Source organism: Pecten maximus, chromosome 10 (assembly GCF_902652985.1).
Source record: "Pecten maximus chromosome 10, xPecMax1.1, whole genome shotgun sequence".
NCBI lineage: Eukaryota > Metazoa > Mollusca > Bivalvia > Pectinida > Pectinidae > Pecten > Pecten maximus.
In genome coordinates this window covers 494,524-510,189 of record NC_047024.1, presented here as the reverse complement: position 1 = coordinate 510,189, position 15,666 = coordinate 494,524, and the positions used below count along the sequence as shown (strand labels likewise).

At 40.8% G+C, this 15,666-nt stretch overlaps 1 protein-coding gene across 1 annotated transcript in view; it reads left to right on the top strand.

The window, feature by feature from the left end:
- The window catches only part of LOC117335850 (MAM and LDL-receptor class A domain-containing protein 1-like), a 59,652-nt gene that overhangs the window by 24,412 nt on the left and 19,574 nt on the right, over positions 1-15,666 (top strand). Inside the window, exons 25-36 of the mRNA XM_033896095.1 lie at positions 1,437-1,601; positions 2,264-2,354; positions 5,134-5,283; positions 5,463-5,597; positions 5,817-5,924; positions 6,731-6,862; positions 7,023-7,156; positions 7,482-7,602; positions 9,189-9,329; positions 10,578-10,843; positions 10,997-11,087; positions 13,768-13,905. Coding sequence (XP_033751986.1) covers positions 1,437-1,601; positions 2,264-2,354; positions 5,134-5,283; positions 5,463-5,597; positions 5,817-5,924; positions 6,731-6,862; positions 7,023-7,156; positions 7,482-7,602; positions 9,189-9,329; positions 10,578-10,843; positions 10,997-11,087; positions 13,768-13,905 — 1,672 coding nt within the window. The remainder of the gene's footprint in view (positions 1-1,436; positions 1,602-2,263; positions 2,355-5,133; positions 5,284-5,462; positions 5,598-5,816; positions 5,925-6,730; positions 6,863-7,022; positions 7,157-7,481; positions 7,603-9,188; positions 9,330-10,577; positions 10,844-10,996; positions 11,088-13,767; positions 13,906-15,666) is intronic.

The window sequence follows — 15,666 nt, the reverse complement described above, 5'->3', positions numbered from 1 at the left end:
AATGGAACAGTGATCAAATCTACTGGGCAGTCAGGCGTGTATGGTGAGTTAATTTAACGGAACAGTGACCAAATCTACTGGGCAGTCAGGCGTGTATGGTGAGTTAATTTAATGGAACAGTGACCAAATCTACTGGGCAGTCAGGCATGTATGGTGAGTTAATTTAACGGAACAGTGATCAAATCTACTGGGCAGTCAGGCGTGTATGGTGAGTTAATTTAACAGAACAGTGACCAAATCTACTGGGCAGTCAGGCATGTATGGTGAGTTAATTTAATGGAACAGTGACGAAATCTACTGGGCAGTCAGGCGTGTATGGTGAGTTAATTTACAGAAAACAGTGACCAAATCTACTGGGCAGTCAGGCGTGTATGGTGAGTTAATTTAATGGAACAGTGACCAAATCTACTGGGCAGTCAGGCGTGTATGGTGAGTTAATTTAATGGAACAGTGACCAAATCTACTGGGCAGTCAGGCGTGTATGGTGAGTTAATTTAATGGAACAGTGACCAAATCTACTGGGCAGTCAGGCATGTATGGTGAGTTAATTTAACAGAACAGTGACCAAATCTACTGGGCAGTCAGGCATGTATGGTGAGTTAATTTAACGGAACAGTGACCAAATCTACTGGGCAGTCAGGCGTGTATGGTGAGTTAATTTAACAGAACAGTGACCAAATCTACTGGGCAGTCAGGCGTGTATGGTGAGTTAATTTAACAGAACAGTGACCAAATCTACTGGGCAGTCATACGTGTATGGTGAGTTAATTTAACAGAACAGTGACCAAATCTACTGGGCAGTCATACGTGTATGGTGAGTTAATTTAACAGAACAGTGATCAAATCTACTGGGCAGTCAGGCGTGTATGGTGAGGTAATTTAACAGAACAGTGACCAAATCTACTGGGCAGTCATACGTGTATGGTGAGTTGATTTAATGGAACAGTGACCAAATCTACTGGGCAGTCAGGCGTGTATGGTGAGTTGATTTAATGGAACAGTGACCAAATCTACTGGGCAGTCAGGCGTGTATGGTGAGTTAATTTAACAGAACAGTGATCAAATCTACTGGGCAGTCCAGCGTGTATGGTGAGTTAATTTAATGGAACAGTGATCAATTTTACTGGGCAGAGTCATACGTGTATGGTGAGTTGATTTAATGGAAAAGTGATCAATTTTACTGGGCAGAGTCAGGCATGCACATATGTATATAGAGTCAATTTAATGCAGATGTGACTAGTTCTACTGCGCAAAAGTCAGGCATGCATAGTGAGCCAATTTATTATAGTTGTTTTATTCATATCATGTACCTGTTTCTTCTCAGTAACCCTACTTTTGAAGGCACAATAATGTATTATTGTGTTATATCTGAAAGACTGAAATTACTGTTTTTAAGGTGTTTGAGATTACTGACTATGTATTTTTTTGTTTGTCAGCTTCGTTTGTACTACCATATGTTTGGGAGGACCATTGGAGCTTTGAATGTTTACACTCGTACCGCCGTGGGTGGACCCATGAAAATTATCTGGCAGAAAGCTGGCAATGTGGGAGACTTCTTTGAAAGAGTGGACATCCCAATATTTGAAACAAATCCATTCCAGGTAAAGCTTTTTAGAATTATGTCTGTAGAAATAAACAAATCCATTCCAGGTAAAGCTTTATAGAATTCTGTCAGTAGAAATAATACCTTATCCTGGAGACTGTAATGTATGTGATATTAGATATCTAAAGTTTTTGTGTAATATGAAAAGGAAATGTTGAATGAGTTTTTACATTGCTATCTACCTGTCATTGTTCTGTAAAGTTTACACATCGTTATCTACCTGTCATTGTTCTGTAAAGTTTACACATCGTTATCTACCTGTCATTGTTATGTAAAGTTTACACATTGTTATCTACCTGTCATTGTTCTGTAAAGTTTACACCTTGTTATCTACCTGTCATTGTTCTGTAAAGTTTACACATTGTTATCTACCTGTCATTGTTCTGTAAAGTTTACACCTTGTTATCTACGTGTCATTGTTCTGTAAAGTTTACACATTGTTATCTACCTGTCATTGTTCTGTAAAGTTTACACATTGTTATCTACCTGTCATTGTTCTGTAAAGTTTACACATTGTTATCTACCTGTCATTGTTCTGTAAAGTTTACACCTTGTTATCTACCTGTCATTGTTCTGTAAAGTTTACACCTTGTTATCTACCTGTCATTGTTCTGTAAAGTTTACACATTGTTATCTACCTGTACATGTTGTTGTTCCCAGGTTGTGATAGAAGGTGTGACAGGTCAAGGTTACCAAGGTGACATTGCTGTCGATGACCTGTCCATGACCCCTGGTTGTATACCAGCCACCAGTAAGTACAAAGTCTCAGTTGACCTATTGCAATCGCCTTTTGTCCGGCGTCGTGCGTCGTGCGGTGTGCGTCGTGCGTCGTCCGTCGTCCGTCGTCCGTCGTGCGTCGTAAACAATTTACATTTTCAACTTCTTCTTAAAAACTGCTGAACTAAATTCAATGAAATTTTACAGGAAGCTTCCATGGCTGAGGGTGAACCAAAATTGTGAATTATATGGTCCCCACCCCTCAGGGGCCTGAGGGGCGGGGCCAAAAAGGGTCAAATTGACTAAAACTTCAAAAATCTTCTTTTCTACTCTCAAATAAGGTGGAATCAAACACTCTTCATAGATGAAAGGGTCTTAAGGTGCTTTACCAAAATTGTGAATTTCATGACCCTGGGGTCTCATGTTTGCCCCTGGGGAGGGGGTAAACTTTACTATAGTTTATATAGGGAAATCACATTTTTGACTATTATTTGTTGGATTTGTATTGGAATTTATTCTAACTTGTATCAAATTATCAGCATGGGATGACAGTTTGATGGTATGTACATGTTGGCCCTAGTTGACCCCCAGGGGCTGGTGGGCGGGGCCAAAAAGGGTCAAATTGACAAAAATTTCAAAAATCTTCTTCTCTACTCTCAGATATGGTAGAATCAAATACTCTTCATAGATGGAAGGGTCTTAAGGTGCTTTACCAAAATTGTGAATTTCATGACCCTGGGGTCTCATGTTTGCCCCTGGGGAGGGAGTAAACTTTACTATAGTTTATATAGGGAAATCACATTTTTGACTATTATTTGTTGGATTTGTATTGGAATTTATTCTAACTTGTATCAAATTATCAGCATGGGATGACAGTTTGATGGTATGTACATGTTGGCCCTGACTGACCCCCAGGGGCTGATGGGCGGGGCCAAAAAGGGTCAAATTAACAGAAATTTTTAAAATCTTCTTCTTACAGCCCAAATAAGGTAAAATTAAATACTCTTCACAGATCGAAGGGTCTTAAGGTGCTTTACCATAATTGTGAATTTCCTAGCCCTGGGGTCTTGCGTTTGCCCCATGGGAGGGGATAAACTTTACTATAGTTATAGGGAAATCACATTTTTGACTATCATTTGTTTTATTTTATTTGAAATTCATTCTTTCATTCAAATTTACTGAAATATTTCAAAAATCAGGTGACCGTTAAGGCCCATGGGCCTCTTGTTATAAGTGTTCTGATAACACTGATGTTATAACAGAGGGTTCTAATTTAGACCAGTCGCTGGGTATATAAGCCAGAAGCTGAAATGAGGACATACGTAAATAAGACTTTCCTGTATTATACTATTATACTGTGAGTACATTGGTAACTTACTGGACAGTATGAAGGTCATACCTAAATAAGACTTTCCTGTATTATACTATTGTACCGTGAGTACATTGGTAACTTACTGTACAGTATGGAGGACTGCATTGATAACTTACTGGACAGTATGGAGGTCATACCTAAATAAGACTTTCCTGTATTATACTATTATACCGTGAGTACATTGGTAACTTACTGGACAGTATGAAGGTCATACCTAAATAAGACTTTCCTGTATTATACTATTATACCGTGAGTACATTGGTAACTTACTGTACAGTATGGAGGACATTGGTAACTTACTGGACAGTATGGAGGTCATACCTAAATAAGACTTTCCTGTATTATACTATTGTACCGTGAGTACATTGGTAACTTACTGTACAGTATGGAGGACATTGGTAACTTACTGGACAGTATGGAGTACATTGGTAACTTACTGTACAGTATGGAGGACATTGGTAACTTACTGGACAGTATGAAGGTCGTACCTAAATAAGACTTTCCTGTATTATACTATTATACCGTGAGTACATTGGTAACTTACTGGACAGTATGAAGGTCATACCTAAATAAGACTTTCCTGTATTATACTATTATACCGTGAGTACATTGGTAACTTACTGTACAGTATGGAGGACATTGGTAACTTACTGGACAGTATGAAGGTCGTACCTAAATAAGACTTTCCTGTATTATACTATTGTACCGTGAGTACATTGGTAACTTACTGGACAGTATGGAGGACATACCTAAATAAGACTTTCCTGTATTATACTATTATACCGTGAGTACATTGGTAACTTACTGTACAGTACAGAGGTATGTGTGTCTAAGTCTTCCCTTCTTCGCGGAGACTGCTGATCAGTACATCTTCCCTGTAAACGTCACACTATTTTGTCCCGCTACGCATTCAGTTATTTTTATTTGTTGATTTCTAAAGGTTATTCTGTGATATAATGTAGTATTGTCCCCTCATCCTCGTATTTGAGTAGGTGAAGGAGCGAGTATTGGACAGTGAACTATTCTTACAACAGTTCCATTTGCTCTTGTGATGGTTCACCAGGACCCTGAAGTACAGTGTTGTATAAGGAACCATTAATTGTGTTGTTTTCTGTTCTAGCCCCACTTGTGATGGTACACCAGGACCCTGAAGTACAGTGTTGTATAAGGAACCTTTAATTGTATTATTTTCTGTTCTAGCCCCACTTGTGATGGTATACCAGGACCCTGAAGTACAGTGTTGTATAAGGAACCATTAATTGTGTTGTTTTCTGTTCTAGCCCCACTTGTGATGGTACACCAGGACCCTGAAGTACAGTGTTGTATAAGGAACCATTAATTGTATCATTTTCTGTTCTAGCCCCACTTGTGACGGGTACACCAGGACCCTGAAGTACAGTGTTGTATAAGGAACCATTAATTGTATCATTTTCTGTTCTAGCCCCACTTGTGACGGGTACACCTGGGCCAGTCACAACACCAGGACCCTGTGGTAATGGCAGCTTCTCCTGTCCTGGGCGCTGTATCAACCAGAACCAAGTTTGTGATTTCATCTCACAGTGTTCTGACAACTCTGATGAGGCCAATTGTGGTAAGTATACAACTGTACACTCCCAACTGTTTACATGATATGACAACTGTTCTTCATTTCTATCTCCATGAGCCTGTGTACCTCTGTAACAATGATTATTATGACAGGCACATGTACCTCTGTAACAATGATTATTATGACAGGCACATGTACCTCTGTAACAATGATTATTATGACAGGCACATGTACCTTCGAGACTAACCAGTGTGGCTGGAGTGATGCCAGTTCTGGTCGCTACAACTGGCACAGATTCCAAGGTGTCTCACCAGGCACAGGAGGACCACGAGGGGACCACACCACAAACTCACCTAATGGTAAGTATGTCTCACCAGGCACAGGGGGGGGGGGGGGGGGACCATACCACAAACTCACCTAATGGTAAGTATGTCTCACCAGGCACAGGGGGACCACGAGGGGACCACACCACAAACTCACCCAATGGTAAGTATGTCTCACTAGCCACAGGGGGAACTATGGGAGGGGGGTGGGGGACCACACCACAAACTCACCTAATGGTAAGTATGTCTCACCAGGCACAGGAGGACCACGAGGGGACCACACCACAAACTCACCTAATGGTAAGTATGTCTCACCAGGCACAGGAGGACCACGAGGGGACCACACCACAAACTCACCTAATGGTAAGTATGTCTCACTAGCCACAGGGGGAACTATGGGAGGGGGGTGGGGGACCACACCACAAACTCACCCAATGGTAAGTATGTCTCACCTGGCACAGGGGGACCACGAGGGGACCACACCACAAACTCACCTAATGGTAAGTATGTCTCACTAGCCACAGGGGGAACTATGGGAGGGGGGTGGGGGACCACACCACAAACTCACCCAATGGTAATATGTCTCACCAGGCACAGGAGGACCACGAGGGGACCACACCACAAACTCACCTAATGGTAAGTATGTCTCACCAGGCACAGGGGGAACTATGGGAGGGGGGTGGGGGACCACACCACAAACTCACCCAATGGTAATATGTCTCACCAGGCACAGGAGGACCACGAGGGGACCACACCACAAACTCACCTAATGGTAAGTATGTCTCACTAGCCACAGGGGGAACTATGGGAGGGGGGTGGGGGACCACACCACAAACTCACCCAATGGTAAGTATGTCTCACCTGGCACAGGGGGAAGAACATGGGGGGGGGGGGGGGGGGGGTGGGGGGTAGGTACACATAATGCTAGGAGTTACTGATTTGTAAGCTTGTGTTCATCATGTAATATATAGAGCTGGGTAAGTAAAGCTGGTATGAGAACTTTAGGTAGCTTTTCTATTTCCAGGATGTTTAATATTAGGTAACTTACAACATAAGTGCATTACAGATTTGATTTGGTGCCAAAGTTATTTATTTTTTTGTAATAATGTACTAGAGCCGCCATTGTAAACACAAAACCTCTATTACAACTGTTGTATTGAATGATTTAGGTTACTACATGCTGGTAGAGGGTTCATCGGGTACTTTCTACAGTCGAGCAAGGATGAGTACCGTTGTTTTGGGCCCCACTGCACCCAGCTGTCAAGTCCAGTTCTTCTACCACATGTATGGTATAGCAGCAGGTAAGTTTAATAATTGATCTTAAAGGGAACCTGTGTAAAACCTACAAATATATCATTTTGCTGAAATATTACATTATTCCACTTTTGAATCTGAACTATTAAGTATTTGTGTTTGATCCACTCACAGTGATGAGTCCTAACATTGTCATGTCTGTTGTAGGTAACATTCAGCTGAGTGTTGTCAACTCCAAAAGACCTACAGACTCGACGGTGATCTGGTACAAGACCGGAAACCAAGGCAACGGATGGAAGCAGGCTACTGCTGACATTGGATCGCTTCCTGCTGGCTACAAGGTCTACAACTAATACAATGAAATGCTTTCTGATTAAGTTTGGTAGTACCAATGCTTATTGAAGATAACCATAAGAATGATGATAATAAGATATATTGCATTGTGATTATGATTTAAAATGATGGCAAATGTTTTGTAAAGGTGCCAGATAGACTGGATGAATATGCGTGATGCCTGCATGTTTACAAGTACGTATGTTATTATGGAAAACATTCCTTAACTTTCTAGCTTTAAAAATAGCTAATATGTAATATCACTGTTAAAGCTTTATTTTCATTCACAACTTTTCAACTGATGTACAAAAAAATGCCAATTGTATTGTTTAGGTACAATTTGATGCCCTGCCATCCAAGTCATTCCAAACTTCAGGAATTCCCCAGTCAGACATGGCGATTGATGATGTTAAGTTTGTGGCCTGTAATCCCACACAGATTGTTAACAACTCTGGTAGGTAAACTTGGTACATTAGGATATTCACTGGCTGATTTTAAATGTTTAACTTGGTGTATAAGGTGTAAACTCTCTGTTGAGTAACTAATGTTCAAACTTTAATTAGTTGGAAGTATACTTACCAAAGGTTTTTACTGTAGTGTTACAACTGTAGCTACAACATGGGTTGACATGCTGTATGTTCACTGTCTGTCATTAAATTAATGATGATTATTCTTGCAGTGAGTAGACTGTTAAAGATCAGTGTTATAGACGGTAATTCTATTGTTAACTAGCTAGATTGTGTGTAACAGGAGAGCTTACTTTGTGCTACATGCTTCCATGTACAGTTAAATGTCTGCCAATGTCCCATCATGTATCAGGGCTTGCTTTTAGGATAAGTGAATGAAATGCTTGAAATGTCAACTGTAACAGTTATATAATGATTGCAATGATTTGTATTTTGACATGTATATTTAAAGTCAGATCAAAAACATCAGATGATATCATTGAAATTGTTCAGCAATCTCTTGTCTGATTTGTAGTCCAAGTATCTGGCAAATGCCTGCGCTACCCTAACTGTAAAATATGACTACAGAGATGTTTCTAGAGTAGACTGGTGTCCAGTAGTGTAGACCGGTGTCCATTAGTGTAGACCGGTGTCCATTAGTGTAGACTGGTGTCCAGTAAGGTAGACCGGTGTCCATTGGTGTAGACCGGTGTCCAGTAGTGTAGACTGGTGTCCAGTAGTGTAGACTGGTGTCCATTAGTGTAGACCGGTGTCCAGTAGTGTAGACCGGTGTCCAGTAGTGTAGACTGGTGTCCATTAGTGTAGACCGGTGTCCAGTAGTGTAGACTGGTGTCCAGTAGTATAGACTGGTGTCCATTAGTGTAGACTGGTGTCCATTAGTGTAGACCGGTGTCCAGTAGTGTAGACTGGTGTCCAGTAGTGTAGACTGGTGTCCAGTGGTGTAGACTCGTGTCCAGTAGTGTAGACTGGTGTCCAGTAGTGTAGACTGGTGTCCAGTAGTTTAGACCGGTGTCCAGTAGTGTAGACTGGTGTCCATTAGTGTAGACTGGTGTCCATTAGTGTAGACTGCATGGTGTCCAGTAGTGTAGACTGGTGTCCAGTAGTGTAGACCGGTGTCCAGTAGTGTAGACTGGTGTCCAGTAGTGTAGACCGGTGTCCAGTAGTGTATCAACATTACAATCAACTCCAACATTCCAAAATAAGTGAAATGAAGTTCAAATTGAAATATATTTCAAAAAGGAATGTTGGACATGTTTCAGTGTCAACCAGCAGCTTGATAGATTAAATGAGGCAAAACAAATTATAGCAATAAAATGTTGATTTAATTTCCTATTTTTGTTTCATTGTATTTTTAAAATGACAAGAAAATCAGGGAAAATAATAAAATAATTGTAGCATTTTAATTTCAGTCCATACATGGTTCTATCGATCTCATCAAAATGCTATAATTGTATAATGTTCAATTTTGTTTATGATTACCTGTACATCGTTTGAATGAATAGGATATGAATTGTCTTGCTGCAGATAAAGAGTCCACCTATTTTATAGAATTGAAACATTTTTGTTTTCCCAGTCTTTAATCTCAACTGTTCCTTTGAATCTGGACTGTGTGGCTATTTCCAAGAAACAGCAGACGATTTTGATTGGACCCTTACTAATCTGTCATCTCCAACCGTGGGAACGGGCCCAGACAGAGATCATACAACAGGAACAGGTAAAGGGGGAGGCAGTGTTACTGGGGGAACAGCCCAGACAGAGATCATACAACAGGAACAGGTAAAGGGGGAGGCAGTGTTACTGGGGGAACAGCCAAGACAGAGATCATACAACAGGAACAGGTAAAGGAGGAGGCAGTGTTACTGGGGGAACAGCCAAGACAGAGATCATACAACAGGAACAGGTAAAGGGGGAGGCAGTGTTACTGGGGGAACAGCCCAGATTGAGATCATACATCAGGAACAGGTAAAGGGGGAGGCAGGGTTACTGGGGGAACAGCCAAGACAGAGATCATACAACAGGAACAAGTAAAGGAGGAGGCAGTGTTACTGGGGGAACAGCCCAGACAGAGATCATACAACAGGAACAGGTAAAGGGGGAGGCAGTGTTACTGGGGAACAGCCCAGACAGAGATCATACAACAGGAACAGGTAAAGGGGGAGGCAGTGTTACTGGGGGAACAGCCCAGACAGAGATCATACAACAGGAACAGGTAAAGGGGGAGGCAGTGTTACTGGGGGAACAGCTCAGACAGAAATCATACAACAGGAACAGGTAAAGGAGGAGGCAGTGTTACTGGGGGAACAGCCAAGACAGAGATCATACAACAGGAACAGGTAAAGGGGGAGGCAGTGTTACTGGGGGAACAGCCCAGATTGAGATCATACAACAGGAACAGGTAAAGGGGGAGGCAGTGTTACTGGGGGAACAGCCTAGACAGAGATCATACAACAGGAACAAGTAAAGGGGGAGGCAGTGTTACTGGGGGAACAGCCCAGACAGAGATCATACAACAGGAACAGGTAAAGGGGGAGGCAGTGTTACTGGGGGAACAGCCCAGACAGAGATCATACAACAGGAACAGGTAAAGGGGGAGGCAGTGTTACTGGGGGAACAGCTCAGACAGAAATCATACAACAGGAACAGGTAAAGGGGGAGGCAGTGTTACTGGGGGAACAGCTAGACAGAAATCATACAGCAGGCACAGTTAAAATGTAAGTAGGTGGCTCAGCAGTAAACAGTATGACATGGCAGGGCTTTGGAAAAAGTCTCCGACAGGTAAGGTGTGGGACTGTTACCTTGAGACATTATCAAAAATCAAAAATTGAGGGGATGAATCAGTTAACATGAATAACACTGGCTATGCCATGTTGGTCAGCTTTTTTTCAAAGGAAGAACAAAACTCAAATTTTGGCATATTTCATATAACTTACAAATCAATGGAGCTGTTTTTTCATTTGTCTAGGGTTTTACATCTATATTGAGACTTCAGCACCTCGCCATGCTGGTCAGAGAGCACGGATCACCTCAGGTATTCAGAGGCCAACCCAAGCCCAGGGTGTATGTCTGACTTTCTGGTACCACATGTTTGGGGCCCATGTTAATACCCTAAACATATACCAGCAGCATCCTCAGGTCGGCAACCTCTCCCTCATCTGGTCACGATCAAAAACACAAGGCAATGTCTGGCGCAAGGGGCAGAGGACAATCATCAGCAACCAACCCTACCAGGTAAAGCTTCAGTAATGAGTTTTAACGTTTATAGTAAGATATATGTGTATTCTGTTCGGCAGGGTTAATATTTCTAATATTTCTAACATTTATTCAAAAGAATGTTTGGGGCTATTTGTTGTAATTTCTAAATGTTTTAACATTTGCTCACAGATTGTGTTTGAAGGCTTAGTTGGAGTAAGCTGGCAAGGTGATATAGCATTGGACGATATTTCCGTGGTCACTGGACCCTGTCCTGCTCCAGGTAGGTCATCTGTGTAGCTACTTCTATATAGTAGAGTTCCAAATGACTGAAGACATAATCAAAAACAAATAAGCTGTAGTTAATAGGTGTGAATATTTTTTCATCAAGGGAAAATGATTTTTTGGTCATATGACCTGAATGGTCAGGGTGAACTTCAGTCATCTTGCTTCGTCAGTCATCATGGGTCATGCGCCGTCCACCATGCGTACACTTTTCAAACTTGATCTCAAAGTCTACCTGTTGGATTCAACTCAATCTTACCTGAAATGATCCTGAGATGGTCCTGACCAGGTGTTGTTTTTTCTTTGGTCAGTCCGAAATCAAAGATTGCTACCATGGCAGCCATCTTGAAAGACACATTATATACTTCTTCTCCATTCCCACTGGTGGCATTGGGTTTAAAATTGGTAGGGATGTTAAGGAACAATAGCTGACAAAGTGTTGTTATTTTTCAGACGCGTGAAACCTTCAATCATTGAAAATAATGGTTTTCCTGAACAACACCTATTTCAAACTTCTTCTCTATAACCAAGTAATCCAAGGTCATGATATTTGGTGAATGTCATCCTCAAGTAATGGACTATCAAGTTCAAAATATCAGAAATACAACATCACTGCAATTTTACTATCTCCCTCTGATATTGTCTGCTACATTGTACATAATCGTTACCCATGAATGAAACTTGTAGAAACTTTCAAGAAGGAAATGCTCCTTAAAGACTATATTGTGTGCAAAGACATCATATCAAATATAATCTTAAACAGCAATTAGACAGATAAGATATAAGTTAATTGTTGTTAATTTCCAGAAAAATTTGCATTATCATAATTAAACATTAAGTAGTAATATAAGCTAGACCCTGTATAGAGATAGGACAAGTAAACAATCATGATACAGGCAATCAAGATTCTAATATCCTGTCCAGAGTGACAAAGCTCACACAATATGGCCTCAGACTGATATCCTGTCCAGAGTGACAAAGCTCACACAATATGGCCTGATATCCTGTCCAGAGTGACAAAGCTCACACAATATGGCCTCAGACTGATATCCTGTCCAGAGTGACAAAGCTCTCACAATATGGCCTCAGACTGATATCCTGTCCAGAGTGACAAAGCTCACACAATATGGCCTCAGTCTGATATCCTGTCCAGAGTGACAAAGCTCACACAATATGGCCTCAGTCTGATTTCCAGAGTGACAAAGCTCACACAATATGGCCTCAGACTGATATCCTGTCCAGAGTGACAAAGCTCACACAATATGGCCTCAGACTGATATCCTGTCAAGAGTGACAAAGCTCACACAATATGGCCTCAGACTGATGTCCTGTCCAGAGTGACAAAGCTCACACAATATGGCCTCAGACTGATATCCTGTCCAGAGTGACAAAGCTCACACAATATGGCCTCAGTCTGATATCCTGTCCAGAGTGACAAAGCTCACACAATATGGCCTCAGACTGATATCCTGTCCAGAGTGACAAAGCTCTCAGTCTGATATCCTGTCCAGAGTGACAAAGCTCACACAATATGGCCTCAGACTGATATCCTGTCCAGAGTGACAAAGCTCACACAATATGGCCTCAGACTGATATCCTGTCCAGAGTGACAAGGACTCAGACCATACTTGTATTTCTGAGTTGTTGTAAACGAATGCAATACATATGGAAATTTGAGGACTATTACTAAACATTTTTTCTTGACTTTGTGTAGCAGATATTAGCATAATTTTAACATAGATTCATAGTGCAATATTTAATCTAGTGATACAAATTAGTTTTATCACCATTTCCATGTTTGTTTGACAGGACATACAGAGGATTGAGAGTAATATTTTGATTATTTTCCAGATTTCCCATAATATAGTGGGGTGGTGACACTTAAATATAAATATCTTTCTTAAATGCTGGTCATGAGGTACTTTCCAGCTCACTGTAGATTCAGTTTGAATAGTTCTACAAAGTGATATGAAAACCAGATTTTTTGCAATGTTTTGAAATATTTTAACTTTGATTTTCTTTGGTAAAATATAGAAAGAAATTAATTGTGGTCTGAGGCCCTACGTGAACTATGAGAATTATCTCCCTTCAAACAGTAACTATGGCATTGGATTGGGAAACCCCAGTTGGGAAACCCCTTCCACAGCGCACCTGACTTAGTATGCATTCTATTTTTGATAGAAATGTATGTATATGTTTTTCAAATCTTTCATCATAACCTTTCATACTGGTATAAATGAGTTACCTATTCCAAACATTAATTCCTCTCAAAAATCCACACAAACCCCAGACACCCATTCGTTTTTTAGGGACTTGCGTTAAACACAAACTCATTGACCAATATTTTATTCTTTTCTAGCTAAAATTAAAGATTATCAAATAATTGCAATTTAAAGGTTTTTCTTCCAATACTTGAACAGCTATAAATGTTACCAGTTGAATACCATTTCTTGACTTATAATATATCCGATGCTGGCTGTATTTGAGACTTAAAACAACTATAGAATTCAGATTGATGTCTATAAATCATTTTGTACTAGATCTTTTTTTTAAACCCTATAAGTCTTGTGTGTAATGTAGATGAAAAGCCCATCAAATTGTTAGCCAAAAAACTGTATATTTAATTGATTACTTTTCATTACATCTCCCAACACTATCCTTTTATGCTTTGTCCACAGCTGTTTGTGACTTTGAAGCAGACTTCTGTGGATGGACTCAAGATAAAACTGATGATTATGATTGGACCAGAGATAGGAATGGAACCTCCTCAACAGGCACAGGTCCAGCCTACGACCATACTACAGAGAGTCAATATGGTAGGTCATGTCACACACTATACAAATGATATACTGTCACTCACCTGTACTGTTATACTACTGTCACTCACCTGTACTGTTATACTACTGTCACTCACCTGTACTGTTATACTACTGTCACTCACCTGTACTGTTATACTATTGTCACTCACCTGTACTGTTATACTACTGTCACTCACCTGTACAGTTATACTACTGTCACTCACCTGTACAGTTATACTACTGTCACTCACCTGTACTGTTATACTACTGTCACTCACCTGTACTGTTATACTACTGTCACTCACCTGTACTGTTATACTACTGTCACTCACCTGTACTGTTATACTACTGTCACTCACCTGTACTGTTATACTACTGTCACTCACCTGTGGTTATACTACTGTCACTCACCTGTACTGTTATACTACTGTCACTCACCTGTAGTTATACTACTGTCACTCACCTGTACTGTTATACTACTGTCACTCACCTGTACTGTTATACTACTGTCACTCACCTGTAGTTATACTACTGTCATTCACCTGTACAGTTATACTACTGTCACTCACCTGTACAGTTATACTACCGTCACTCACCTGTACTGTTATACTACTGTCACTCACCTGTACTGTAATACTACTGTCACTCACCTGTACTGTTATACTACTGTCACTCACCTGTACAGTTATACTACCGTCACTCACCTGTACAGTTATACTACTGTCACTCACCTGTACTGTTATACTACTGTCACTCACCTGTACTGTTATACTACTGTCACTCACCTGTACAGTTATACTACTGTCAGTCACCTGTACAGTTATACTACTGTCACTCACCCGTAGTTATACTACTGTCACTCACCTGTACAGTTATACTACTGTCACTCACCTGAACAGTTATACTACTGTCACTCACCTGTACAGTTATACTACTGTCACTCACCTGTACGGTTATACTACCGTCACTCACCTGTACTGTTATACTACTGTCACTCACCTGTACAGTTATACTACCGTCACTCACCTGTACAGTTATACTACCGTCACTCACCTGTACTGTTATACTACTGTCACTCACCTGTACTGTTATACTACTGTCACTCACCTGTACAGTTATACTACTGTCACTCACCTGTACAGTTATACTACTGTCACTCACCTGTACAGTTATACTACTGTCACTCACCTGTACAGTTATACTACCGTCACTCACCTGTACAGTTATACTACCGTCACTCACCTGTACTGTTATACTACTGTCACTCACCTGTACTGTTATACTACCGTCACTCACCTGTACTGTTGTACTACTGTCACTCACCTGTACTGTTATACTACTGTCACTCACCTGTACTGTTATACTACTGTCACTCACCTGTACAGTTATACTACTGTCACTAACCTGTACAGTTATACTACTGTCACTCACCCGTAGTTATACTACTGTCACTCACCTGTACAGTTATACTTCTGTCACTCACCTGTACTGTTATATTACTGTCAGTCACCTGTACTGTTATACTACTGTCAGTCACCTGTACTGTTATACTACTGTCGCTCACCTGTACAGTTATACTACTGTCACTAACCTGTACTGTTATACTACTGTCACTCACCCGTAGTTATACTACTGTCACTCACCTGTACAGTTATACTTCTGTCACTCACCTGTACTGTTATATTACTGTCACTCACCTGTACAGTTATACTACTGTCACTCACCTGTACTGTTATACTACTGTCACTCACCTGTACAGTTATACTACTGTCACTCACC